We start from the raw sequence: 27831 nt of genomic DNA, 5'->3' as shown, positions 1-27831 counted from the left end.
ACTAATTGGTCATTGTAAACTGTCCCATGATTGGGGGAGGGCTGCACAGTGCGGCTCGAAAGATCGGAAGGGCCTATTCCATGCTGTATCTCAATAATCTGTATCTAAGTAAACAAACAAACAAACATTTAGGATGGCAACTTCTTTTTCACGTGAACTTAATGAATGAAGCTGAGACTATTTTAACATTAAAGTAGAGTCAGGTATCATTTAAAAGAAGTGATATTGAGATAAGACAGAGTTTAGGACTGTGAATGTTGAAGAATAACTATAGACTGCTTGAGCCAAATAATCTGTTCCCATGTATGCGTGTATGATGTAATTCTATGTTGATTATTTTGCCTTTATTTAAAAGGCAGAGTTGACAGCTTCTTATTCCTGTAATGTTGAAATTGTTTGGGATGGAAACATTTACGTTGGTGCATCTCATCAGACGTAACTTGAATTGAAACTGAATGCAGTAAGATCAGCTCTCTACATTCATTAGTGGTTTTACTGTAGACTTGATAATTGTCCTGTTTTTTTTGGTGAGGCATTGATCAAAGCTGAAGTGTGAGAAATAGAGGACACCCATTTGAGTTAACAGCAATTCTGGGAGTTTGGGAAGAATTGTTTTTTCAAATATGTCAGGGAGCTTCACGCAGTAACTTGCTGTTGAAATGCTCTGACTTGTTATGAGGACAAGAAAGAGCTTCCTTCCTTTCCTGAAAGTGATCATTTATGCTGGCATATGTTTCCTTGGGCACCAGCAACACTTTGCCCACGTTCCCCCTCGTCATTTGAACCCAGGCAGTAGGTGTTACCATGACACATTATAAATTCATCCCATTCCTGACTACATTAAAGGAGAACACCCAGAAAGGTTGAGTCAGAAAGAGAAATCACTATTGCTCTTATCCGTAATGATGCTGTGTTGCCTTGTTAACACATGTGGTGTTTGTCCTGCCCTGAATTTCAACATCGTGCATTATTATGCAGTCTTGAAATTAGCTTTAATTATCATGCTTAATTTTTTTGACTAGACTCCTAAACTGAGGAAAAAGGCATGTTAAGACACTAGTAGAAACATTACTCGCTTGACAAGTGGAGACTATTATAATGGTTATTTCCTCATCATCTCATCATGACCTAAGGCCATGTGTTAGACTGGGTATGGTTTGGAGAATGGGCAGACTTGTTGGGATGATGGGCTCTTTCTTTAAACAACTTTTTGAGTAAAATTTCTCCCAATGGAGCAATTTTAATCTAATTTATTCATCTCAACTATTGCACCCATATGCATGTTCTCTCTCTCTCTCTCTCTCTCTCTCTCTCTCTCTCTCTCTCTCTCTCTCTCTCTCCCCCCTTCTCTCGCCCTCTCCCCTCTCCTCCCCCTCTCTCCCCGCCTATCCCCCTTCCCTCCCTCCCTCCATTTTCTCTCTCCTTTCTCTCTTTTCCATCTCTTTCTCTCCCCCACCTCCCCCAATCCCCCCCTCATAATTTTTCATTGCATCTTTATTTATCTTGTGGTTAAATTGCTGACTAAGCAAATACTAAAATCAATCTTGCCTCAGAAGGGACTGTCCACGCAATTTGAAACAGTTCACCATTAACCCAGTTTGCACCTTCTAGTCAAGGGTATAGGACAGTAGAGGCAATACATTTTTTGTAATCCGTATGAAGCCTAGTTTGTCTGCTGAGAGACTGCCTGATTCTAACAACCCATAGAAATTCTGAATGACCCACACAGAATAATATCTTAGTGATTTTATTTCATCTACCTTTCCTTCATGCAGCCAGGACACCAAGCTATCTTGTGCACTTTTTCCAGCATTAATGAGGTAGGCCAGGCTGTAGGTAGAAAATCCAATGTTTAATTTGGCAGTGGACAATGAAGCCATATGGTTGAATGCTTTTATTTCAATTTCAATGTCAAAGTTTGCAGTAACTTCAAGCATCCCAAATTTAAACAATAACAGAATATGCAATGGTGTTAGGCTTCCAACTTGCCATTACAACATTTCTAAGGCTCATTTACTTAAATAACAAACAAAATTAAAAGATCCATGTGGAAGAAACACTGCTCTGTGTGGATTTGACTGATGCCATTCTGTGTTAATTACAGTTTTTGCATTTGCCTGAGGTGACTGAAAAAGCCATCTGTGCATGCTTCGACCCTCAAGTCTAGACACTGTTCATTGCACAGAGGATTAATTTATTTTTTAAATATACTTTTTAAATACACAGGGGTTTTACGACCATGAAAACTTGCAATAACTGAAGTTAAGCTAATGCTTGCAGTCTTTGCATTCCTTTGCAGAAGAATGAAAAACACCTCACTCCCATTCAGACTAGATAGAGGGAACTGAATGGGTGGAACGCAGAATCACTAGACCTCTGTAACTTGTGAGGTCTGCAGGTGTCAGCTGTGCCAGCAGAGGGTTGGGATGATATTGGGAACTCACATGAAGTCAGTGGTGAGAAATAGGTTTGGGCTGGATGTATGCATAAAACTTTGTGAATTTGCTTTATAATTTAGAGATCTGATTCTAACTGAAATGTCTGGGGTGCTGCAAAACACTTGGAGTTGCATTCTAGGTTATGTAAATGTATTGCTTCAACATGTTTCAACAAAATTTCTCTTACGTACACCTTATGTTACAATGTAGCGCTGACAGTGTTGACTCCCTTGAACTCAGGACAGGATATCCACATTGACTGACTAAAAGCATGCATTTACATTCTAATGTATATGTGTCATATTACCATCCTCTACTCAGGACTGTTGTGCACAGGACGTGATCTATGTTCACAACTTCCCTTCTTGAAGAACTATGAACAAGGCAATTGTTTTCTCCTTGGCTGTTTCTAGTTTAGAATTATTTGGGGGAACTCCAGTCACCATTGTAAAACACGAGGCAATTGTTTAGCTTATTCTTCTCTACTTCTGGCTTTTTTAAAATATAGGATAGCAATGCAACAGGTAGGTAAGGTAGGAAAGTATAATCCATTGAATAGTATTAGTAGCAGAGAAACTACAAAGTCTGAGCCTATCTTTGCACATTATAATCTTTGTTAAATATGCACTGAGCTCTTCAATAAATGCTGACTAGTGTTCTCCTGTAGCCAGGAATGCAGCCTGTTCATTCACCCCTTTGGGCATGACATTCTTTGGAAATGAAGGGGAAACTGTGATTAAGTGAGTGACTGCAAGAGCTGCTGTTTGATCTGCTGCTGAGTTACATATTGCTTCAGCCCTGTTCATGACTGGGGCTTGGTGTTTGGTTCCTCACAACATCCGGGGCGTGGGCTGTGTTTGGATTTAATTCCTGTGAGCTCCTCCTAATGTAAACTCTGTATTGCATTGATTTTTGAAGGCAAGGTTCCCTCTTTCAACAGTAAGCTCTTTCATCCTGCAACAAAGTTAGAACTGTGCAACGTGGGCAAGATGCAAACAAAGAAAGTACTCACTGTTAGTTCATCGCAGCTGTATTATAATGCAATTGCTGTAAATGCCATGTTCTACTCGGCTGCTGATAGTTCGCTTGGAAAGTGCAACCTGTAGGGTAGAAAGAGCGATAGAGTCATACACAGATTGACCTTTGGCCCATCAAGTTGATGCTGACCAGCAGAACCCATTAACACTAAAACCATAAAATCTAATCCCATTTTGTTCTCTCCACAATTACCAACAGCCCCTTCAGTTTTTATTACCCACCTACCCACACACTAGGACAGTTTACAGTGGCATATTAGCCTACCAGCATGCACGTCTTTGGGATGTGGGAGGAAGCCAGAGCACCCAGTGAAAACCCACCTATTCTTGGGAAGTCTCTGCAAACTCCCCACAGGAGTACCAGAAATCAGATTCTACTTTTGATCTTCACTTGAGTATTTTGCAGTAGAGCTGTTAAAATTACCCATCCAAGCATGGAGGCAAAATGAACTTGGCACCTATTCACAATGATCATATAGAGATTACCTTCTCTCATCGAACAGAAAATATATTCATTCACTGGTAGATAAGCTGATAGCCCAGATCTTCTGCCATGTTACCTACTTCACAAGTAGGTACAAGTCCTATGTTTGTAAGCTGGTACTCAGAAATGTCATATACTGGTCTTCATCAAAGCCCCTGTTTCCCAGAACCTTCCTCACCATGACATCTAAAGGCAGCTGTATCTACTAATAGTTTGGATTGTAGCTTGGACCCAAATCAAAGAAACCTATGATGGTGAAAGGCCAAGGTTAAAAATTTCAGTGGTGTTGTGATAGGAATAGTTGTAGGAACTGTTGGAGGGAGAAATAAATGGCTCTGATAATGAATGGAATGTTATTTTAATTGTGGGTGAACATCATTGCCTTAGTTTTCTATGGTCTAATAGAATCCAACCAGCCAGGGTGAAGATTGGAATTGGCTGGAAAATGCTTTTGTAGTGAACAAAAATAATGCTGGTTTGCATTAGTCTGCAAGTAAGTTGGAACAAACTTCAAAATTTGTGGCTCAAATCTCAGATGGATAATCTTTAATCGAAGAGATGGGGTTATGATGCTGGTAAAGTGCAAGCTGTAAGTAGCATGCACGTGGGTTCTGATGCTCATTCCCGATTCAAAACAGCATGTGAATCCAGCCGAGAGGGAATAGCCAAGAAATATTGTTAGAGATGACTGATGAAATGTGGAAAGAGTTGCTGTAGTTGGCATGTACGTTTAGGCTGCAGTTCAGCTATGCTTAAATCATTCCACTGAACTCATCAAACCATGACTGAGACGGGTTGCATGGTCTTTCTAATGTAGTCATGACAAGGAAGGAAAAGAGGGGAAAAAAAACTTGCTGAGTTTGGACAGGTTGTTGATTTTGTGAAATTGAAAGGAGCCAACAAGGAAGTTTTGGGAGAAATTGTCAAGGAGATGGGATATGAAAGTTTCTTCAAAACTTTTGAAAAAGGGGAAATAATTGATGAAGAGTTAACCAAAATGTGAAATAATTTGAATAAAATATGTGGCTAAGAACTGAATGAGAAAGCAATCTTGTGAGCAAGAAGTTGGGTCATCACAGGAATCAGTATTAACCCTTTGTTATACTCCCTCTAGGTAGCTCTTTTTTTTGAGTAAAGAGATTAAAGTTGCACAAGTGTGTAGCAAGACATCCTTCCTCCGGTACTCAAAACCACTCACATTGAAGGCCAAGGTAGATTTTCCCCTTTAATTGCTTACTTCACCTACACATTTGCTTTCATTGAATGGTATCCAAGGACATCCAAAGCACTTATGCATTATTTTTTCCAGCCTATCACCATTTTGATAAAACTCTGTCTTATGTTTTTCCTATGAAGTGAATAACACCATACATGAACACAATATATTATAACTGCCATGGATTTGACTGCTTACTCACCGTCTAAATCACTTTCAAGCCTCCTTGTAACCTGCTCACAAGTCAGAATCCCTTAAAGGTTTGTCTTGTTAGCAAACCTAGAAATGTGACAAGAAAATATACAGGTGCTGGAAATCCAAGCAACACACATAAAGTGCTGGATGAACTCAGCAGGCCAGGTACCATCTATGGAAAAGTTGATGTTTCAGGCCGAGAACCTTCATCAGGACTGGGAAAAAAGGATGAGGAGTTAGAGCAAGAAGGTGGGAGTGGGAGGAAGAAGTACAGGTGGTAGGTGAGAGATTAAACTGGGATGTGGGGGGAGGCGCATGAAGTGAAGAGTTGGGAAGCTGATAGGTGAAAGAGATAAAGGCTGAAGAAGTGGGAATCTGATAAAAGAGGGTAGAAGACCATAGAAGAAAGGGAAGGGGTGGAGCACCTGAGGGACATAATGGGCAAGATGAGGCAAGTAAAGAAATGGGGGGGGGGGGGAATTACCAAAAGTTCAAGAAAGTTCAGTTTCTCGAACTTAATGTTTGTGCCATAAGGTTGGAGGCTACCCAGATGGAATGTAAGGTGTTGCTCCTCAACCTGAGGGTGACCTCATCGCAGCAGTAGAAGAAGCCATGGATTGACATGTCAGAATGGGAAATGGTAGTAGAATTAAAAATGGCGCACACTGGGAGATCCAGCTTTTTCTGGTGGATGGAGTATAGGTGCTCGTTGAAGTGGTCTCCCAATCTAGGTCAGGTCTCACCAATAATCAGGAGGCCACACCAGGAGCACCGGATACAGTTGATGACCCCATCAGACTCACAGGTGAAGTGTCACCTCAGCTGGAGGTCCTAAACGATAGTGAAGGAGGAGGTGTAGGGGCAGCTATGACACTTGTTCTGCTTGCAAGGTTAAGTACCAGGAGAGAGATCAAAGGGGAATTAAGCGATCTTGAGTAGGGAGCAATCCCTGCAGAAAGTGGGGGGGGGGGGGGGAGGGAGAGAGAGAGAGAGAGAGAGATATGGATGTGCTTAGTGGAGATGGCGGAAATTACAGAGAATTACGTGCTGGATGCTGAGGTTATTGGGACAGTAGCTGAAGACAAGAGGAAGCATTGGGAAGGAGGATGGGGTGAGGACAGATGTGATACCGGTATAGGCTTGGAACATGGATTGTTTCACATAGCCAACAAAAAGGCAGGCATACCTGGGACCCATGGCTACACCTTTGGTTTGAAGGAAGTGGGAGAAGCCAAATGAGAAATTATTGAGAGTGATGACCAATTCCGCCAGATAGAGGAGAATGGTGGTGCAGGAGTACAGGCTGGGTCTGTTTTCTAGAAAGAAGCGGAGAACTTCAAGGCCCTCCTGGGGGATGGGGATGTATAGGGACTAAACATCCAGGGTGAAAATTAGATGACTGGAGCCAGGGAACTTGAAGTCATTGAAAAGACGCAGAGCATGTGAAGTGTCATGGATATAAGAAGGAAGTCTAGAAATATTATGTTTTGTTCCCTCATCCAAATCATTACTGTACATTGTGAATATCTAATGGCAAAGCATTGATTCTGTGATACCCCACCAATCACTGCCTGCACCCCAAGAAGGTCCTGTTTGTTCCTGGTGTACGTTTCATGTCAGTCAACCAGTTTTCAATGCATTTCAGTACATTACACCCAAATGCATCTGCTTTAATTTTACATAATAATCTCATATTTGGGAGTTTCAGAAAACACATCTATTCACTGGTTCTCCCTTATCTATTCTTCCAGTATTTTGTGTCTGTTGCTTCAAAAAATATCAAAGTAATGTTCATGGGTGTATTGTCCACTCAAAAATCAGATGGCAGAGGGAAAAAGCTGTTCCTCAAACATTGAGTGTGTATCTTCAGTCTCCTGTTCCAAAAGACATAAGACCATCAGATATAGGAGCAGAAGTAGGCCATTCGGCCCAACGAGTCTGCTCTGGCATTCAATCGTGGGCTGATTCAATTCTTCCAGGCATCCCCACTGCCCTGCTTACATCCTTATAAATATCTCTTTAGTTTTATTAAATATGTTTCATTTCATATTATGTTAATTTTGAATAATCCCAATGATAGAGTCCTATTTTCACATCGTTATAATGGAGTCCAGCATTTCCCTTCTGTTTTTCTTGAATTAACTTCTATATAGGGTGGATTCCAATTAATTTGGCCCTTGGTTAATCAGGGCAGGCATTAAAAAGCAAAAGCAAAATGAGAAAATTGCCGGGATTCTCTTTGTTTATTTTGAACATTTAGTATAGAAGACTGTTGCCGAACAGTTTCTAACTAGCGTCAGACGCGTGCATTTGCAAGGCCGTTAAACACTATGCTGTGTTTAGAGCAAACATTTTTAGAAATAGTGTCAGTTGCGTGCACTTGTGTTCAAAAAGCAGTGACTTTTGTCACTGATAGTTGGCAAGAAATAAGCAATAAGACAATACAGAGCTCATTGTGGTGTCAAGCATTGAGGCTTGGAGATGCCAGAAACAGTCAGGAATGAAAATGAAATGATTTCATTACTTCAACAAGTTATGAACTATGAAGAATTTAAAGGTATCAATAATCATCTTGAATGTTACAATGAAAATGAAGATTTGGAGGATGCAATGATTGATAGCATTGTATGAAGGTAGTCCATTATCCATACCAGGTGTCTATGCTGATGTTGTTCACTTACAATACATCAAAAAATGAATTCCTCTGACAATAACTATTAGGAACTATACACAGTTTTATAGTATAGATAATGTTACACTTTGTTCTATATTGCATTCAAAAACTTAGTTTGTTAGTTGAATGGTAGTTTTATCTTTTTTTTTATACCTTTTTAAGTATTTCCATTGAAGTTTGCCTAATTGGAGCAGCTGCTTAATTGGGCCAAATGCACTTGTGCCAATGTGTCCCAATTAGCCGGAATCCACTGTATTTCCCTCACTTATTTTAAGTGGTGGGATTACACCTGCCAGTGTCCAATCTGCATGAGCTCTTCCATGATCTGCAGAATCCTGGAAAGGTAACAGCTTCTGAATCGCCTATTTGTATTGCTATCTCTTTGAACATTCTAAGTTGCAGACATCAGGCACCGGGGAATTATCTGCTTTAGTTTCTTTAATTTTTTTTTGTTCACTAATACTGATTTCTCCTTTTCATTACACTTTGGTTTCCCTGGTATTTCAGTGAAGTTGTTTGTGTTCTCTTCTGTGTACATAGAACCAAAGTGCTTGTTTAGTTACTCTGCCATTTTTTATTCCCTATTATTAATTCACCCATTTCCAACTCTAAGCACCTATATTTATCTTCACTAATTTGCCTGGATTGTAATTAAAGTTCAGTGGATTCCACTGTCATCATTACATTACTCAGACAAAGATAGGAATGGCTTAGTATGGCTTACATTTCAACACTAGTTATTTTTCACTTTAATCTATTATTGATGAAGTATGCAGACTACTACCTCTGAGGTCCCCAAAGAGCTGACTGGTTCCAACATTCTTCTCACTTACACTGTCCCTTGCAAACATTCATGTAAAACCAGAGCTGTTTTCCATAGATACACTGATATTGCCCCAACACCACAACACAGGCACCTCCCTCAGCCTCTCTGCTGCCTCCACAAGTACTTGTTTAATATCCAGTACTGGATATGCGGAGATTTCTTCAATTTTATAGGAAGACCGCACCTATCATTTTGATCCCTGCTATAAATAGCACTTGCCTGCCACTCTTCCTGCCAACAATCTGATTTGGAGCACGACTGCTGTAACCTTAATGCTACATTTTATTGAAAATAAGCTTCAGATCACACGGAAAAAGCATCAATAATATATTCTCTAAAACGTCAACCTGGGCTCAGAGCAACCACGCCTTTTATTGTCCTTAGAGCTAATGATTACAATGGACTCCTGTCAAATGTTTCTGTTCCTATTCTCCACGAACAAGTTCATCTAAAACCGTTGGTGCATTAATTTGCACCATACTGTTCACACATAATCACAATGTTAAATGAAGTACATTGATTCTAAGTTAAGCAATGGCTAACCTTAGTTTTCTGTTTCCTCTGTGATCCCTGCAGGTCCCTCTTACTGTATTATTCTTTGAACTTAGTGTTTTCCTCCATTTTTAATCTCTTAATCATCTCTGAAATGTAATAATTCATACCCCAACCTTCAGTTGTCAATCCTTTAGGTCTTGGCATTCTCTTTCTAAGCGTTTTGGCCTTTCTATTTCTCTTCTGGTCATTAAAATGCTCCAGTAAACCTACCTTGTCCTGGGAACTACCATTTTGGCTCACGAGCCATTTAATTGTTTGCTAACACTAGTTATCAGTGGAGTTTGGTTGAGCTTAGTATCCCAAGTGTCAGAGATTTCCACAGCTCAAGGACCTTGTTTTGAGCTTGTATAGCATTTCTGCCCAGCTGCTTAGACAGCTTTGAGTGGTGCAGTTCCAGGAGCAACCAGCCTTGACACCTTCTGCAAGGTCGAGAAAGGACCCATATTGTGCTTGAGACAAATCCTGAGATTTATTTTTGACTGGTTTCTTGGAGAAGATCGTGTCCTCTCTACCTTCATCTGGATGGAATCCGCACTGTGATTCAGGAAGCAACGTTTCAGCTGCTGCGAGGAGGTGGTTGAGGAAGATCCTTGTGAAAACTTCCCCTGTAGCAGCAGGGAGAGTTCTCTGAAGTTATTGCAATTAGATTTGTGTCCTTTGCTAAAGATGGCTCACAAATTGTGTCTGAAATAGTTCCTTTCGAGACTTTGTACAGAGATGTCTTTGCAGGGTCCTTGAAACCTGCAATGTTCAGAAGAGCCTTTGATTGTCAGTTAAGGGCAACTGTGAAGATCGTGTATCAGTGCAAACTGTTTCCTTCACCTGGTTTTACCTATCACCTGCCAGTATGTACTCCTTCTCCTCCACACCTTCTTATTCTGGCTTCTTCCCTTTTACTTCTCAGACCTAATGAAAGGACTCGGCCTGAACCATAGCCTGTCTATCCTCTTCCAGAGATACTGCCTGACTTGCTAAGTTCCTCCAGCACTTTGCTTAAGATTTTCAGCGTCTTTAGAATCTCTTGTGTTTATCATCACCACAATTTTTTTTCTCAATCTTTCTTGCTGAACATCACCTCCAACAAGTTTCTGATTAGAGAACAAATAGCCCACAGAACAGATGAAAAACTATTCAACCTAAATCACATCTACGTCAGAAATGAAACTAACACATCTGCTGCCATCAAGCTGCAACAACTAACATTTTATGGCAAAGTTACTAACCAGTATCAACAAATCTTGAAAATGTTTGTATAGTAGGATAATATTTCCTTTAAAATGTCCTTATATCATCATTCTTGTTCCATACACAGCTCATCTGCATTAGAGGTTTTTAATAATTAAGCAGAAGAGTGTGGAAATACCTTTAGCAGTCTGGACCTATCTACATATAGAGGGCACTTTGATCCCGGAACTCAGTTTCATGCTGACCAGTGGGCACCCATCCATATTAATCCCACTTTCCAGCACATACCTGTTTCACACTTTTATACTCAAACTATCATGAAGTTACAAGCTCTATAACTTTTTTTCAAGTCTCTGAGATTGATATTTGATATTCCTGTAACAGGAACAGATTTGTTTTCAAATTACACCAATGCACCATGACATTTGAACCCCAAACCATCATCCATCAAGATGACCGCTACTCTTTCCAGTCTTAGAACTTGTTCAGAAAGTCTAGGAGTCCTTCTGGGGTTTGGTGTAGACTTCCATGGCCCTGCACTCACTGGGCATTTTGGACACAAACTATAGTTAAAATGTTTGATTCATTCGACCTTCCCACCATATATCATCTAACGGCTAAGACTCTCTCAGAGCGTGATTTTCCTCACCTATTGTTAATCATGGCCTTTCTTCAAAAGGAGGCTTTCTCAGGAAGGCAGGAAGACCTGTAAGATGAAGAGTTCAGGGTGCAGGATCACTGATTTCCATTGTCATGGCACTAGAGGAAGAATGCGTGGGAAAAATCAGAATCAGGTTTATTAACAGATCTCATGAAATCTGCTGAAGGGTTTTGGCCCGAAACATCGACTGTACTTTTTTCCATAGATGCTGCTTGGCCTGCTGAGTTCCTCCAACTCTTTGTGTGTGTTGCTCAGATTTCCAGCATCTTCAGATTTTCTCTTAGATATCATGAAATTTTTGTGGCAGCAGGACATTGCAAAAATAAGTACAAAAGGAATAAATTGTGCAAACAATGAATAATGAAGTAGTGTTCATGCGTTCATGGACCATTCAGAAATCTGATGGTGGTGAAGATACAGTAGGTGATTGCCCTAAATCTGTCCCAAGAAGTAGAGTAGGTGTCCTATTTTTGATATTTCAAGAATTTAACTTGTACAATAAGCATAATTAAGAAATAATTGATCTTGAAGGCAGAATACAGGGTTAATGGCAGGATTCTTAACAGTGTGGAGGAACAGAGTAATCTTGGCATTTGCTGTCGTAGATCCCTCAAAGCTGCAGCCCAAGTTGATAAGGTTGTTAAAAAGATGTATGGTACATTGGCCTTCATTAGTCATGTGACTGAGTTCAAGAGCTGAGAGGTAATGTCGCAGCTCGATAAAACTCTGGTCAGATCACAGTTGCAATATTGTGTTCAGTTCTGTTCACCTCGTTATAGGAAAGATGTGGAAGCTTCAGAGAGGATGCAGAGGAAATTTAACAGCATTCTGACTGGATTGGAGAGCTCGTCTTATGAGGATCGGTTGAGCAAGCTAGGTTTTTCTCTTTGGAGCGAAGGAGGATGAGAGGTGACTTGATAGAGGTGTACAAGATGGTAAGAGGCACAGGTGGAGTGGACAGCCAACACCTTTTTCACAGGCTTGTACAAGGGGGCATAACATTTAAGGTGTTTGTAGAAAAGTATATGGGGCGGATGTTAGAGGTAGGTTCTGTACACAGAGAATGGTAGGTGCGTGGAATGTACTACCAGAGGCAGGTACATTAGGGACATTTAAGAGGACTAGAGAGGCAAATGGATGGAAGAAAAGTGGAGGGCTATATGAGAAGGAAGGGTTAGATTGATGTTGGTGTAGGTTCAAAGGGTAGCACAATATTGTGGACACGGGCCTATACTGTGTTCTACCATTCTATGTTCAATATTCTTAAAACTATGTTGTTCCCTTTATATTCCAGGGCTGCATTATCCTGCTCTTGATTAGAAACTTGAAAGAAAGTAGGCTGCACTCTTGATCTGTAACTGTGGTGAACCATGATTCTGGGGATTAAGAAACACAAGAAATAGGACCAGGAGTAGGCCGTCCGGCCTATCGAGCCTGCCTTGCCATTCAATAAGATCACGGCTGATCTGTCCATAAACTCAACTCCATCTGCCTGCCTTTTCCCCATAACCCTTAATTCCCTTACTATGTAAAAATCTATCTAACTATCTTAAATATATTTAGTGAAGAAGCCTCAACTGCTTCCCTGGGCAGAGAAATCCAGAGATTCACCACTTTCTGGGAAAAACAGTTTTTAGTCTTGAGCAAACACGAGGAAATCCACAGATGCTGGAAATTCAAACAACAACACACACAAAATGCTGGTGGAACACAGCAGGCCAGGCAGCATCGATGGGGAGAAGCGCTGTCAACGTTTCGGGCAGAGACCCTTAAGGGTCCTGACGAAGGGTCTTGGCCTGAAACATCAATAACGCTTCTCCCTATCGATGCTGCCTGGCCTGCTGTGTTCCACCAGCATTTAGTGTATGTTCTAGTCTTGAATTTGTTTACAGTCTTTCTGCTGTTCAAAAGTCTGGTGTGCAACAGGTCTTGGGACTAAAAGCCCAAGTTCTTAATATCTATCTGAGAATTTACTTCATTAAATAAGTGGCATAATTTAAAGTGTTCCTGCAGCTTCTTAATTTTAAATGAAGATTGAAATATTGCAAGTATTTTAATCAACTATTCCTCTTACACAGCTTTTCTATTAGGTAACTTACCGCAGAACAATTTCACATGGAAGGCTCAGACTGCATGAGATGTTATTACTATAATGCAGAGTTCATCATTCAAGCATCTGGGTAACTGCGAATGCTTGCATCAAATGTAACTCCTGCAGCAGTCATGGTACGGAGAATCCGAGCAAAACATTGCTGCCTCAGGATCATGATAGGATTTCTCTCTCAGTGATTTTGCATTTCTTTTGGTTTTCGAGCTGGGTTCCCTTTATGTATGCAGGGTTGCACAATGCCTGCTTTTCCCCGCCCACCTTTGCCTCTCTTTGCGGGCTGCAGTGCAGTCTCAGCTCTCTTCGCTTCAGCACAGTCGCTAACTGGAACACAGCTGGCCGTCCACCGGCGGGGATCTCCGGTCCACCAGCTTCACGAAGACTGGTGTCGATCATATTACAAGGAGGCTTCCTACCTGGATCAACCAAATGGAAAAAGGTGTCTGTCCCGGTACAGCAGAGTTTAGCACTGACGCTCGCTTCCTACTCGCATCGACCTGTTCTCTCCCCCCCCCCCCCCCCACTTATTCTGCTTTGATGTTTTGAAACCATTTTGTGTGTGTTGCACAGGATACAAGTGAAACAGTCAAGTGTGGTGTGGGTTAGGTGATCATGCTCGATGTTCAAAGGCAAGTCATTTTAGGCAAGCCGGCTGTTGAGTAGGAAAGATTTTCGTCCACTTTTGGCGCTATCCGTGCATATATGGTATAGTAAGTAAGTAAGCAATTGTCTGACAGTGAATGGCGACGTTAGTCAGTAATTCTGAACTGTCCGGGACCGTTCATTCCTACATTAGCCAACGTTTATATTTTAATTTCCTGCAGGTGGACGTTTGTAGTCCGAGAGAGAAGGCGTGAGCGCTACAGAGCTCTGGAGTGAAGATCCCCACAACGACCAGCTGGCCAGGCAGTGCAGCCATACTATTGCGACCATTGGGATATACCTGGAAGAACTTTTTCTTTCTGTTGCACACATTGATCTGCCTCGTGAAGGACAAGTGGATTTTCCCACTTTGAGACAGAGAGCCTGGATTCTGTGTCACTGAGGGACCAGTTAAGCAGCGGACTGTAAATCATGAGTGAATTCTGGTTGTGTTTCAATTGCTGTATTGCAGAACAGCCGCAGCCGGTAAGTGTGACCTAATTACGGTGGCATGTTTTTATTTTTTTTTGGGGGGGGGGGGAGGAGAGAGAAGATCGCCCAGTCAACCTGGATCCCAACGATCAGCAAACAGGGGCTGGAGAGAATGAAAGGGCCAAGATATTTTGAGTTTGATGGACTTTAGAAGTAGTTTTTAGAAGATTAAAAACGGTCCCGCCTGATGAGGGGCAGGGTTGAAGTTGACCAGAATCAGATTGGCATTCAAAGCATTGTTTTTTAATTCAATTGGTCAAATGCTGTGGAAGTGTGTTCTGCAGGAGCACCCTCCTGGTAATTTTCCTTACACAGCGTTAAAAGTCATTTTTATAGAGCTTCCAATTAGATTGTGGTCAATGTGTTGATATTGTTTTGCACTCAGTATAATCCTTCACGAGGTTTTCATTCATTTGCTGACTCCACTGTCCAGGTTATTTGTTCCTACACACTTTAACTCTGCATTCTCCAGAGTTATTTGTTTATGGGATGCCAGCTCAGTCATTGCTTGTCTCCCTAATGGCTTCCTCTTTCCACTCCAGCCACAGGGAAACTCCAGTCTTTCCCTGCTCTCACAGCCTGCAGAAAGATGGCATTAGTGTTAATAATAAAACTGTATCTGAGATTGGCAAGAGTGGTTAATAGAGAACAGGGAAAATTAGGACTCTTAAGGGGTGGACAAGCACAAACAAGAACAGAATTGATTCCTCGTACCATTGAGAAGATCCTGGTGAGCTAACTTACCATTGGAGTCCTTCTATGAAGCTTTTATCTTTTAATTGAATCAAATAGCTCGCTGGGCTATTTCAGAGGGTGATTAGGAACATACCACATTGTTGTGGCTCTGGAGTCACATGTCGGCCATCAGCCAAGGAAGACAGATCTCTTTCCCCGGAGGATGTTAGAGAACCAGATGGGTATTTTTACGACAATTTAATTTCATGGTTCTATTAGTCTTTATTTTTAAATTCTGCACCATTTAATTAACTGCATTTAAATTCTCCTGCTGCTCTGTTGGGATTTGAACTTGCCTCTGAATCTTTTGACCTTGGTGGTTCTTATGAGCTCTTTATTAAAAATGTGAATAAATAAACTATGGCAACATCTGAGAATACAACTTTGTACCAAAGAGCATTGGCCAAAAGGGGGATATAATATTCTCAACTGTCCATCAGTGCTTGTTAACAGAATATGTAGATATACAATATTAGAAAATGAAATAAAGTTAAACAGTCAAAAATTTATCCAGATCTTAATTTAGAAATGTCATCTTAGAAATTGCTTTCACATGACTACTTAGAGAAAAACTTTGCAAAACAAAAATATTATAAACTGCATTCCTTAATTAGGCACTTATTTTCAAATTAAGGCCAATCTTGCTGATTGAGTTTAGTTAATTGTCTCAATATTTCACTTTGCCTTGATGTAGTCCTTTGTAAATTGCATTAACATAGATATTGTGCAAGAGAGAACCCCTGGGCTAGTTTATTAATTTGTAAAATTGTTAGAACAAGTGAAGCTAAAGCTTAAGCTAGATGTTCACAAAATTTAACTGTGAACAAGTTCCAAAAAGCAGAAGGAAATATCCTCATTATTTATAATTTTCCGTGTTGTGAGCTATGATCAGCCTTACAGTGGCACTTCCTGAATGTATGGTTCTCAATAAGTCGATATTGAACTTCACAGAAACTTCCTGCTTGAAACAAAATGTTGCTGTCTTATGTTGAAACAGGAAAGGAGATGTGGCTTTAATTTTTTTTTACATTAGTGTGAGAGCTTAAGCTTTCATGTCTGGTCCTGTGCCATCTGTTCATGCTGCATTGCTAGTTATTAGCCTGTGATGGGAGGAGGTGGGTGTGTGGTTGCATTTATAAGCAAGAAGGGAGATTTTGTGTAGAACTCCTGCGTACTTCCGAGTGGCTGGCAAAGAAAGGAGGATTATTTTATTTTCATCATGGTTGCTGGCTCAAATTTTCTTTTTAATTAAATCATGGTATTACCATGTTTAAATTGCACAGATCTAATATCAATAACAATCATTTTCTAATTTTTTGTTAATTTGCTATCACTTAGCTAATTTTATGAATTTGTAATTTAAATTGAGGGAGTTCTACATTGCTGAAGATACCATAACGTAAGTAAGATGAAAAACCCTTTCTTGACATAAAGGATGCACTGCACTGTTGGGAAATAAGTATGGATCCAGGACATTCAGAATTTTCAACATGGGTTACATGTTAAAGTGATCCAGTCCAGTTTGGAATGCTCAAAGTAGAAAGAATAAAATATACAATCTGTTATTTTTGGAAAGTAATATAAATATATAAACATTGCTCATAAACAGGATATTTAATATTCTATGTGTACTGTAAATTTGCCAGGAGTAGCTCAGTTATGATTTCACCGAGTCCTAATACCTTGAAAGAACTGCTCAAGAGACACAAGTTCAAATCCCAGCCAGCCAATTGAAGATTGCAAGCTCAGTTCATTTAATAACATAAAGTAGAAGCTAAAATCTATCACAGTGGCCATAAAATTACTGGACTGGCATCCAAAAACTCATCAGGTTTACTAGATAACCTTTATGGAAGGCTGCATTACCCTGGTGCATCTGATGAGCAAGTGGTTGAAGGAGTAGTGCTGAAGGCATGTTTTCAGATTTCTGGATCATTGGGATCTCTTCTGGGGAAGGTATACCCTGTACAAAAAGGATGGGTTACATCTGAACCTGAGCTGGGCCAATATCCTTGCCAGTACATTTGCTAGAGCTGTTAGGGAGGTTTAAACTAACTTGGCAGGTGGATGGGACCTAAAATGATGGGGCTGAGGATAGGGAGGTTGGTATACAAGTCAATGCATTGTGTAGGTAGAGAGTGAGGAATGACAGGGATGAGTTGAAGTGTTACCTGGGGTCAAAATCAAAAAGGATGATGAATACAGGACTGAAGTTGTTGTATTTGAAGGTATACAGATTAAGGTAGATGATCTTGTAGTGCAGCTAGAGATCGGCAGCTATGACTCTGAGCTGGAAGAAGGTTATAGTGGGAGCTTAACATCCAAGGGTACACCTTGTATCAAAAAGCATAGGCAGGTGACATAAGGCCAGAAGTAGAATCCTTGTGTGGAGTTAAGAAACTGCAAAAGTAAAAAGACCCTACAGGAGTTACAAGACCATAAGACATAGGAGTAGAATTAGGCCATTTGGCCCATTGAGTCTGCTCCACTATTTAATCATGGATGATCCTCAGCCCCACTCCCTGGCCTTCTCCCTGTAACCTTTGATGCCAAGTCCAATCAAGAACCTATCAAGCTTCTCCTTAAATACACCCAACGACCTGACCTCCATGGCTGCCTGTGGTTATAAATTCCACAAATTCACCACTCTTTGGCTAAAGAAATTTCTCTGCATCTGTGTTTTAAATGGACAGCCCTCCATCCAGTGGCTGTTCCCTCTAGTGCTGGACTCCCCCCACCATGGGAAACATCTTGTCCACATCTCCTCTGTCTAGGCCTTTCAACATTCAAAAGGTTTTAATGAGATACCCCATCATCCTTCTAAATTCCAGTGAGTACAGACACAGAGCCATCAAACATTCCTCATATGATAACTCTTTCATTTCCAGAATCATCCTTGTGAGCATCCTCTGAACCTTCTCCAATGACAGCACATTTTTTCTTAGATGTGGAGCCCAGAACTGTTCACAATACTCAAGGTGAGGCCTCACCAGTGCCTCATAAAGCCTCAGCATCACATCCCTGCTCTTGTATTCTAGACATCTAGAAATGAATGCTAAAATTGCATTTGCCTTTCTCACCACCCCCTCTACTTGCAAGTTAACCTTTAGGAAATTCTGCACAAGGACTCCCACGTCCCTTTGCATCTCAGATTTTTGGATTCTCTGCCCATTTAGAAAATAAATGGGAAGGAATTATATACCGGCCTTCGGACAGTAGCCAAGATGTGAGGTATAAATTACATTGGGAGAATGGAAATTGGCAATGTTATGAGAGTCATGGGAGATTTGAATATGCCGGTAGTTTAGGAAAATCTGGTTGGTGCTGGATCTTGAGAGGGAATTTGTAAAATGCCTACAAGATGACTTTTTAAGGCAACTTGTGGTTGAGCCCACTGGGGGAAGGGCAATACTAGATTGGGTGTTGTGTAATAAACCAGATTTGATTAGGGAGCTTAGTGTGAAGGAACCCTTAGGAGGCAGTGGTCTTAATATGATAGAATTCATCTTGCAGTTTGAAAGGGAGAAAATAAAGTCAGATGTATTAGTATCATGTTAGACTAAAGGGAATTACAGAGGAATGAGAGGGGAGCTGGCCGAAGTTAATTGGAAGAGGGCACTATCAGAGATGATGGCAGAACAGTAATGGTTGGAGTTTCTGAGGGTAGTTCAGAAGGTGCATTATAGATGCATCCCAAAGTTAAAGTGGTATTCTAAAAGGAGAATAAGGCAACTGTGGCTATCAAAGGAAGTTAAAGATAGCATAGAAGCAAACGTGAGGGCATAACATATAGCAAAAATTAGTGTGAAGTTAGAGGATTGGGAAGCTTTTAAAAATGAAGAGAAGGCAACTAAAAAGCCATAAGGAGAGAAAAGATGAAATATGAAGGTACCCCAGAAAGAGTATAAAAGGGGATACCAAAGGTTTCTCAGGTATATAAAGAGGAAAGGAGGGGCAAGAGCAGGTATCAGATCACTTGAAAATGACACTGGAGAGATAGTAATGGGCAACAAAGAAATGGTGGATGAACTTAATACATATTTTGTGACAGACTTCGCTATCGAAGACACTAGAAGAAATTTGAGAGTGTTAGGCAAAAGTGAGTGTTGTTGCTTTTCGAAGATGAAAATACTGAAGGTAAATAAATCACCAGGATCAGATGGACTACTCTCCTGTGTTCTGAAAGGTAGCTGGAGATATTCTGGAAGCATTAGTAATGATCTTTCAAGAATCACTAGATTCTGGAATAGTTTCAAAGGCCTGGCAAAATTGCAAGTGTCACTCCGCTCTTTAAGAAGAGAGGAAGCGGAAGAATGATATTATAGGCCCACTAGCCTGACTCTAGTGGTTGGGAAGATGTTAGAATCAATTATTAAGGATGAGGTTTCAGGATACTTGGAGGCACATGATAAAATAGGCCAATGTCAGCATATTTTCCTTAAAGGAAATCTGGATTTCTTTGAGTAAGTAAAAGGCAAGATGGACAAAGGAGGATCAGTGGATGTTGTGTACTTAGATTTTCAGAAGAAGGCCTTTGACAAGGTGCTGCAGAGCAAAGAATCTAGCATGGATCAGAGATTGACTAACTGGTAAGAGGCAAAGAAGAGGGCATATTCTGGTTGGCTACTGCTGACTAATGGTGTTCTGCAGGGGTCGGAATTGGGACTGCTCCTTTTCATGTTATATGTCATCGACTTGGATGATGGGAGTTGATGGCTTTGTGGTCAAGTTTGCAGACAACATAAAGATAGATGGAGGGGCAAATAGTGTTGAGGAAGTAGGGTGGCAGCTGAAGTACTTAGACAGATTGGGAGAATAGACAAGGATGTGGCAGATAGAACATAGTGTAGGGAAGTGTATGGTCATGCACTTTAGTAGATGGAATAAAGCTGTAGAATATTTTCTAAATAGCGAGCAAATTAAAAAATTCGAGGTGCAAAGGGACAGGAATGCTCCTGTAGAATTACGTAAAAGTGAACTTGCAGGTTGATTCGGTGGTAGGGAAGACAAGTGCAATGTTAGCATTCATTTTGAGAGGCTTAGAAAAGAAGAGCAAGAAATTAATGTTGAGGCTATATAAGGCATTGATCAGACCGCACTTGGAGTGTTGTGAGCAGTTTTGGGTTCCTTATCTAATAAAAGATGTGCCGGCATTGGAGAAGATCCAAATGAGGTTCTGAAGAATGATTCCAAGAACGAAAGGGCTAACCTGTGAGGCGCATTTGATTTCTCTGGGCCCTACTTGCTGGAGTTTAGAAGAATGAGGGAAATCTAACTGAAACCTATTGAACATTGGAAGTCCTGGATAACGTGAATGTGGAGGGGATGTTTCCTATGATGGATGAGGCCATGACTAGAGGATGCCGTCTCAGAATAGCCAAAGTCAACTTAGAACAGAGGTGAGGAGGAATCTCTTTAGCCAGGTGGTGGTGAATCTGTGGAATTATTTCCCACAGATGGGTGTGAAGGCCAAGTAATTGAGTATATGTTAAGTGGAGGTTGATAGGTTTTTGATTAGTCAGGGCATCAAAGGTTATGGGGAGAAGGCAGGAGACTGGGGTTAGAGTGATAATAGATCAGCCATGATGGAATGGCAGAGCAGACTCAATGGTCTGAGTGGCCTAATTCTGCTCCTATGTCTTAAGGTCTTGTGGTGCCTAGCTGACAGGCCAACCAGAATCCTCTGCATTCTCAGTAGAGGATGTACCAAGTTTGTACACCGAGCAGCAACGGACCAGGCAGATAAAATCATGAGAATCACACTAGCTAATGTCCCAGAAGTTCCTGTTACCATTTCTTTTTCATCAAGAGAGAAAAGAAACTAGGTGAAGAGGTGTTGAAATGTCCAGTTGCAAAGAAATTGTGTTGGGAGTCCTCAGCTTTATTTCAAATTGCATGATCTTTCAAATCACTTTGCCTAAAATCTCTATTGCAATTAAGTTAGAAGTCAGGCTCTGATTTCAGTGAGGAGTATTATGTACTCGATGCAGTGGGAAATTTCACAGGGCACTCTTAAGAGTAATTTCAATTAGGACAATAGCAACTCTACTGAGCTACATCGTCTCAAAGACTTTTGAGGATAGACAAACCCTGCCAGCATCGCACACATCCTATCAATTAATTAAAAATCAGACAGTGCCACTGAAGTTCTTTAGTTTCAACAAAACTGTGCTTTTATAAGTAGGTCAGTTACATACTTACCACAGAGTAAAATGTGGCATCTCTCATTTCCAGGCCAATTCATATTTGTATAGCAACTGTACCAGGACTTGCTCACCTAAGTCGAGATTGTCTGCCTGATTTTTCTAATGCAGTGCTCCCTTTGAAGGACTGTGGTGGGAATGGACCATGTTGTCCTAGTAGATACCACCATTGTAAACATTTGGGCGACGAGACTCAGAAATGGACTCTGGGACCCCACTAAGGATTCCCTTAGACCAGATCACTTCCCATGTCCTGAGTGAACACTCCATTAATCCATCAATCTCTTCACCAATCCCTCCTGACACACTGTTCACTGGGTTGCCAGGCTTATCTGAGTACAGCCCAATCCAACCCAACACTCTGAAAAACAATTGTCCGAAAAACAGAAATCGTAGGCATTCATAGAATACCTAGGTTTCACTGATTCCATTTTCTCGAACACTGTTATTTGAGGAACAAAGACTCAACTCCATCATTTGTCCTCACTTAGATGCTGCAGCTTCAAATACCAACACGAGAAAATCTGCAGATGCTGGAAATCCAAAGCAACACACACAAAATGCTGAATGGACTCAGCAGGCCAGGCAGCATCTATGGAAAAGAGTAAACAGTCAATGTTTCAGGCCTAGGCCTTTCATCAGGACTCATGAAGGGTCCAGGCCTGAAATGTCGACAGTTTGCTTTTTTCCATAGATGCTGCCTGGCCTGCTAAGTTCATCCAGCTTCAAATACAGCTGTGTGCCTGGACTAATTTGCCTGTGAATTCAAATTAATGGACACTGATGTCTTTTTAACCTAACATTCATGCCTGTTTACAATGGTTGACCTCCCCCACTTCTCAGTGTCTGCTGGTCATTGCCACAAAGGTTTAACTACAAGAGGAAAAGACCATATCTAGTTTTCCTTTTGTTTGTGGGAGCAGGCAGAGATGGCAATTGGATTTGTCTGTGTCAAAGCCTTAGCCAAAACACAGGCATTCAGAGACTGCAGTCTCACCTTTACCGATATCTGCTTGGCAATTTCTACCCAGAATGCTTGGCTGTAAAAAGATCTTTCTGACCTGGTGTACATGAAAGAAAATATGTCCAGTATATGTTCATCTGCCTGTCCAAGTCCTTCTGATTTCTTGCATTATTCCATCATTGCAGCATCTACTCATCTTACTGAAACACTCACCAGTATCTAGAAGAGTGTTACTCACACTATTGCTTGTCCTGTTAGGAGCTGACTTCAGAGAATATTACTGCTGACCCAAGTGCTAATAACAGCAAGAAATCCCCCATCAGTTAAGCAATGCTGTATTGAAGTTGTCAGTATAAGTTTAAATGGTCATTCATTACTCAGAAGAAGTTGACAATGCTGTTTTTTTTCTGAACATCATAACTGAAGATTTATATTTTTGTGATTTTTCACAATTAGTATTAGGGTGATCCACAATGTTGTTTTATTTCCATTTGAAAGTTGATAATATTTTCATCTTTTTGCCTCTTCCTATTTTATCTTAAAGATTTCTAATTAAAAATCAGAATTGCTGTTTAAACAACATAATGGATTAAAACCTTGCAGCAACCAATTCTCCTGAACAAAGTATTAAAATGTATGATGAGCTACAGGTGCAGACCATAACTTGTTTTCCAGATTTTCATTGCACTTTATTGACGAGCATTGCATGAAAATCCATGGTAATTTATAAATACTTGCCTGTTGTGGAAAAATCTGGACATTTTGATTGATCAGTTGAAAATACTAAATTGTTGGTGTGCTCTCGTTAATACTCATGTGACTGATTCTAGTTAAATGGACAGATGCCAGCTGGTGAGTGGATTTTGAGCCAGTAATCTTCAAAGGGCTCTGGGCCTGACTGATATCCAGAGCTCACTTAGTTTGCAATTGAGATCCTAAGAGTGAATTTCTTTATAATTATGTCAATTAGGTTGGGACTTAAATTAGAAGTAATTTTTTTTGTCCCTGACAGCCGTTTGTTTATTTTGCCTAGAAACTGGTTGGTTAGCAAGTTCTTGTTTTGTATGCACAAATCACACATGAAGTATTTTATCCTGAGCTAGATCACTCTGGCAATAATTTCTAGGTCGGACAGAAGCCAGTGGGAAATGGAACTGGCTACCGCTGTCCATTACTTACAATAGTGCACGTGACATTTTTCTGTCAGGTTTACATCTCAAAATTTGTGCGTGCTAGTTTCACCTTTGTACCTCAATGTCATGGCAACTGAAAGAACATTCCATTACCCTGTTGCTTCCTCCATTATGTAAAAGGGCACTGCAGACTGGGAAACTTGACTCAGCAGCTTATAGTCGACTTCAGGCTTCCGATGTCCACCGAGTGTGCTGAAACTAATGTGTAGGTTTTTCTTTGGCACTTCACTGCAGACATGGCCAATCAGTGGGTACCTCAATGCGAGCACGTAATCCAATTTGGAACTCCGCAATTCCCATCTTTTATGTATAAGCCACCTTCAAAGCCTGTGTAACCAATTTTGTGATTTTATGCAAGAAAAATTGATGATTTTCAGCAATAGATTCAAAGCTGGTTTGGCTCACCAATAAGGGGAAAGTACAGTTTTTGATAGGTAATGAAATCATAAGAGAAGATCCAATAGAATTAAGTTTAGTTTCCATATGATTCAGAATATTTCACAGAGCACCTTTTCAGTTAATTTGCTATTAGTGGCAAGAACACAGTATTTGCCTCATCTGTAACAACTGTATGTGAAGACACAAACTGGATGCTTCTAGTATTGTTCAAGACCTGACAACTTCTTGTCTATCTTCCTGCAATCTCTGCCTCTTCATTGTCCATAACTTGGTGAATTCTTGTATCCTCTACAAGCCTCTATCCACCACATCCCTCTTTAACTCTGTCTCATCTGTTAGTCCTGTAACCAAGAATGTTAAGCTGACAACCCTTCCCCTCTTTAAGCTACATTTTTGTCAGTGCTCCCAACTCATCTTCTTCACATTCATTTAGCAAAACATCATTGGCCACAGTTCGGCTCCCTTTTTTTAATTATTTGTTTCTCAACCATTCAAATTCTGTCAGTACTTGTTTGCCTTCCATTTTCAGGTCTGCTTTTCTCTCCTCTGAATCCTTGCTCAGCTTCCCATCCCCAAGTCAAGTTGTTTTACGCCTTCCCCAGGTCTAGCCACGAGTATATCTGTCCAGGTCTTGCTGAAACACAGCCTAGCCACCCTGTTCAAGTTCTAGTTTTGCCAGTGCTCTGGGAATTTAAACCTCTCTTCACTGCACCGTTTCTCCATCCACACATTCTTTTGACTAACCTATTTCTAAATTCATTGGATTGTGACACTGGGAGTAACCTTTTGAGATCCTGCTTCTCATCCTTTCTCCTAATTCTATAAAGTATGCAGAACCTCTTCTTTCTCTTCCCATGTTAGTACGAATATGGATCATAACCTCCGGCTGTTCATTGTCCTACTCCTCAGAGTTTGGCAGCCCCTCACTGACTCTGGCACCATAGAGGCACCATGCCATTCTGCAGTCACGCCTGCGACAAGAATTGGGTTAAAAATTGTGACTTAATCGCTTCAAGTTTATGAAGGAAAACTTTCAATTGATTCTGGAGAAAATAATCTGCCTTTGTAATTTATAGTTGTAATGTAACCCAGGGAGTGAGAGCAAATTGTGATGGGCTCGCCCTCCTTTGTTCTGGTAATACCATTTACAAGTGCCTGTGTTGTAAACGTGTAAGCACAGAGGTTTATCTGTGTGTGTGTATATATAGTGCAAGGCTGTTAAAATTGAAATTCTGTTGGAATGAAAGGAACCAAAAATTGAGCAGAAGCAGAGAGGTCATCTCTGGCATTAAGTGCCTCAATTCAGGTGATCAGTTGTATTAATCTCAATTGCGTTATGACAAGATTTGAATATAAAGATGCCTGTGACTAGCGTTTTAAGCCTTGCTCTAGCTACTTTTTACATTACCAGCTGTTCAGCTGAGTTCACCAAAAAACTCTATGCAGTGCATCATTTATATATGTCTTCAATGCGGAAACTAATCCTTGGCAGCATCAACCCTTTCCACCATTCAACCAGCGATACTAGAGAATTATTGTTGTGCAACAGAAAACAAATGCATTCCCAGTGGAAATGATGTTAGTCACCTACCTTTTAAATGGTCACTCAGAAGTGATTGCAAGCATTAATCCCAGCTCAGGATTCAGTTAACTGGATTCTAGATGAAATGTTAAATTGATCCCATGTACCCATGATCTTATATTCTTCAGTTTTGTATTTTTTTTTAAGTTTAATTCTGGTTTTCTTTCTTTCTATCTACCCCATTTTATTAGAATCCCGGTATAAAAGTTCAAAGTAAATTTTATTATCGAAGTTCATATGTCACCATATACAACCCTGAGATTCAAACAAATCAGAGCAGGATTTGTACTGTGAACGGTAGAACAGTAGGAGTATAATGAATCAAGCAGACCTTGGAGAACAGTGCATAGTTTGGCATCATAGGTAGAGCAGGTGGTGAAAAAGGCTTTCAGCATACTGGCCTTCATCATTTAAGACACTGAGTACAGGCGATGGGACATTATGTTGCACTTCTATATAAGTCATTGCTGAGGGCCCTGTTGGAGTACTGTGTGCAGCTCTGGACACCCGTTAAAGGGAAAAAAAATGTAGATGAACTGGAAAGAGTGCAGAGCAGGTTCGTGAGGATGTTGCCAGGACTAGAAGCCTGAATGATAGGCACAGGTTTAGCCATACTAGGCCTTTATTCCTTGGAACTTGGGAAAATGAGGCACAACTTCATAGAAGTGTTTAAAATTATGAGATGTGTAGATAAGGTGAATGGCTAAGTCTTTCCCCCAGGGTAGTGAACTCCTCTAGTTTATAGAGGCATAGATTTAGGATAAGAGGGGAAAGATTTAAAAGAAGCCTGAGGGGCAACTTTTTCACAACGTGTGAGTGGAATGAGCTGCCAGAGGAAGTAGTAGAGACAGATAAAATGGTATAATTTATAAAGCACTTGTATATGTTCATGGAAAGAAGGGATCTGAAGGGATAGGGGCCAAATGTGAGAAACTGGTACCAATGTTACAAAGTGGCACTGAGGAAAATGATCAGCCAAGATCTTATTTAATGGCAGACCAAGCAGGAGGGGACAACCTGGTCAGCATGGAGCTGTTGGGCTCAACAGCCTGTAATTGTGCCATATTTCACTATGCCTCTATAAATTAAGAGCAGGAGTAAATCACTCATCCTCTTGAGCCTGTTCTTCTCATTCAGTAAGATCTCAGCTGACCTGATTGTAACTGATGTAATTCAGGCCTACCCCTAAAAAAAATATTCCGGAGTTCCAAACTCTTTGAGTCCCCCTGGGAAGAGAGACAAATAAACTCATTTGTCTCAAGATTGCAACCGCATATTTTTAAGCAGTCACCCCATTTCTAAACTGTCCCACAAGATAAAGCTTCCTGTCCACATCCATACTTTCATGGCCCCCTGGGGTCTTGTGCGCAGTTCTGGCCTCTAAGTTTTCAATGATGATTGCAGAATTGACCTGCAAAAAATCTTCACAAGTTGACCCTACGACATATCAGGCTGCAAGCCTCAGGCAACAGTTGCTACTTGTGCAACCTGTCAACGTCAGGGGTGTATAACACCAATAACACAGCCTCTGACCTGCAAGGTTAGTGCTTTTGGCTCAGGGTTTCCAGCCATTATCTTAGAGATCCATTTGTTTACTGTTAAACAGCTGGACACTCTTAAATTGAAATATTTTCAAATTTGTGTAAGAGCATTGAAAATAGCCTCTCCTACCTGGTCTGCCGTTACTTAGGATCCTCAGTGTCACTTTGTAACATCCCCTTTTTCCTGTGATATCTGAAAATCTTTACCTCTCTATTTTGAATACGCCCAGGGACTGAACGTCCACAGTCCTCTTGTGTCCCATATTGAGAGATGAGACACCCAAGGAAAGGGTAATATTATCTCTACATCTAACCAGTAAAAACTTGTAAGGATTTTGTATCTTTCAATGAAATCACCTCATGGTTATCTAATGTTAAAGAAACAGATCCAATGTGCTTATTCGCTCCATCTTAAATGACAAATCCAACATCCCAAGAATCAATCTGGTGAGCCTCTACAACCAGTATATTCTTCCGAAGGAGAGGGTTTTAGACCTGTACACAGTATTACAGTTGTGATCTCATCAGGCCAGATATAACTGATGCAACATAAAGCACAGGAGAACTAGGCCATTTGAAGAATCGAGTCTGCCACCATTCCATCATGGCTGATTTATTATCCCTCTCTACCCCATTCTCCTGCCTTCTCACCATAATCTTTGATGTCCTTACTAATCAAGGACCTATCAACTTCCTCTTTAA

General features: G+C 40.7%; 1 protein-coding gene across 5 annotated transcripts in view; it reads left to right on the top strand.

Moving 5' to 3' along the window:
• cdc42se2 (CDC42 small effector 2) overlaps positions 1-27831 on the top strand; it is a 129847-nt gene that overhangs the window by 59251 nt on the left and 42765 nt on the right. For 2 of the 5 annotated variants that reach the window (XM_059969934.1, XM_059969935.1), the window contains exon 2: positions 14203-14506. In XM_059969934.1, the coding sequence (XP_059825917.1) occupies positions 14453-14506 (54 nt within the window). In that variant the 5' untranslated portion in view covers positions 14203-14452. Of the gene's footprint in view, positions 1-13409; positions 13830-13948; positions 14093-14202; positions 14507-27831 lie in introns of those variants that run through there. The other 3 variants (XM_059969933.1, XM_059969931.1, XM_059969932.1) reach the window with 3 other exon arrangements.

This window comes from Hypanus sabinus, chromosome 5 (assembly GCF_030144855.1).
Source record: "Hypanus sabinus isolate sHypSab1 chromosome 5, sHypSab1.hap1, whole genome shotgun sequence".
Classification (NCBI taxonomy): Eukaryota; Metazoa; Chordata; class Chondrichthyes; order Myliobatiformes; family Dasyatidae; genus Hypanus; species Hypanus sabinus.
The sequence above is the reverse complement of the archived record's forward strand: the minus strand, read 5'-3'. Positions and strand labels throughout refer to the sequence as shown.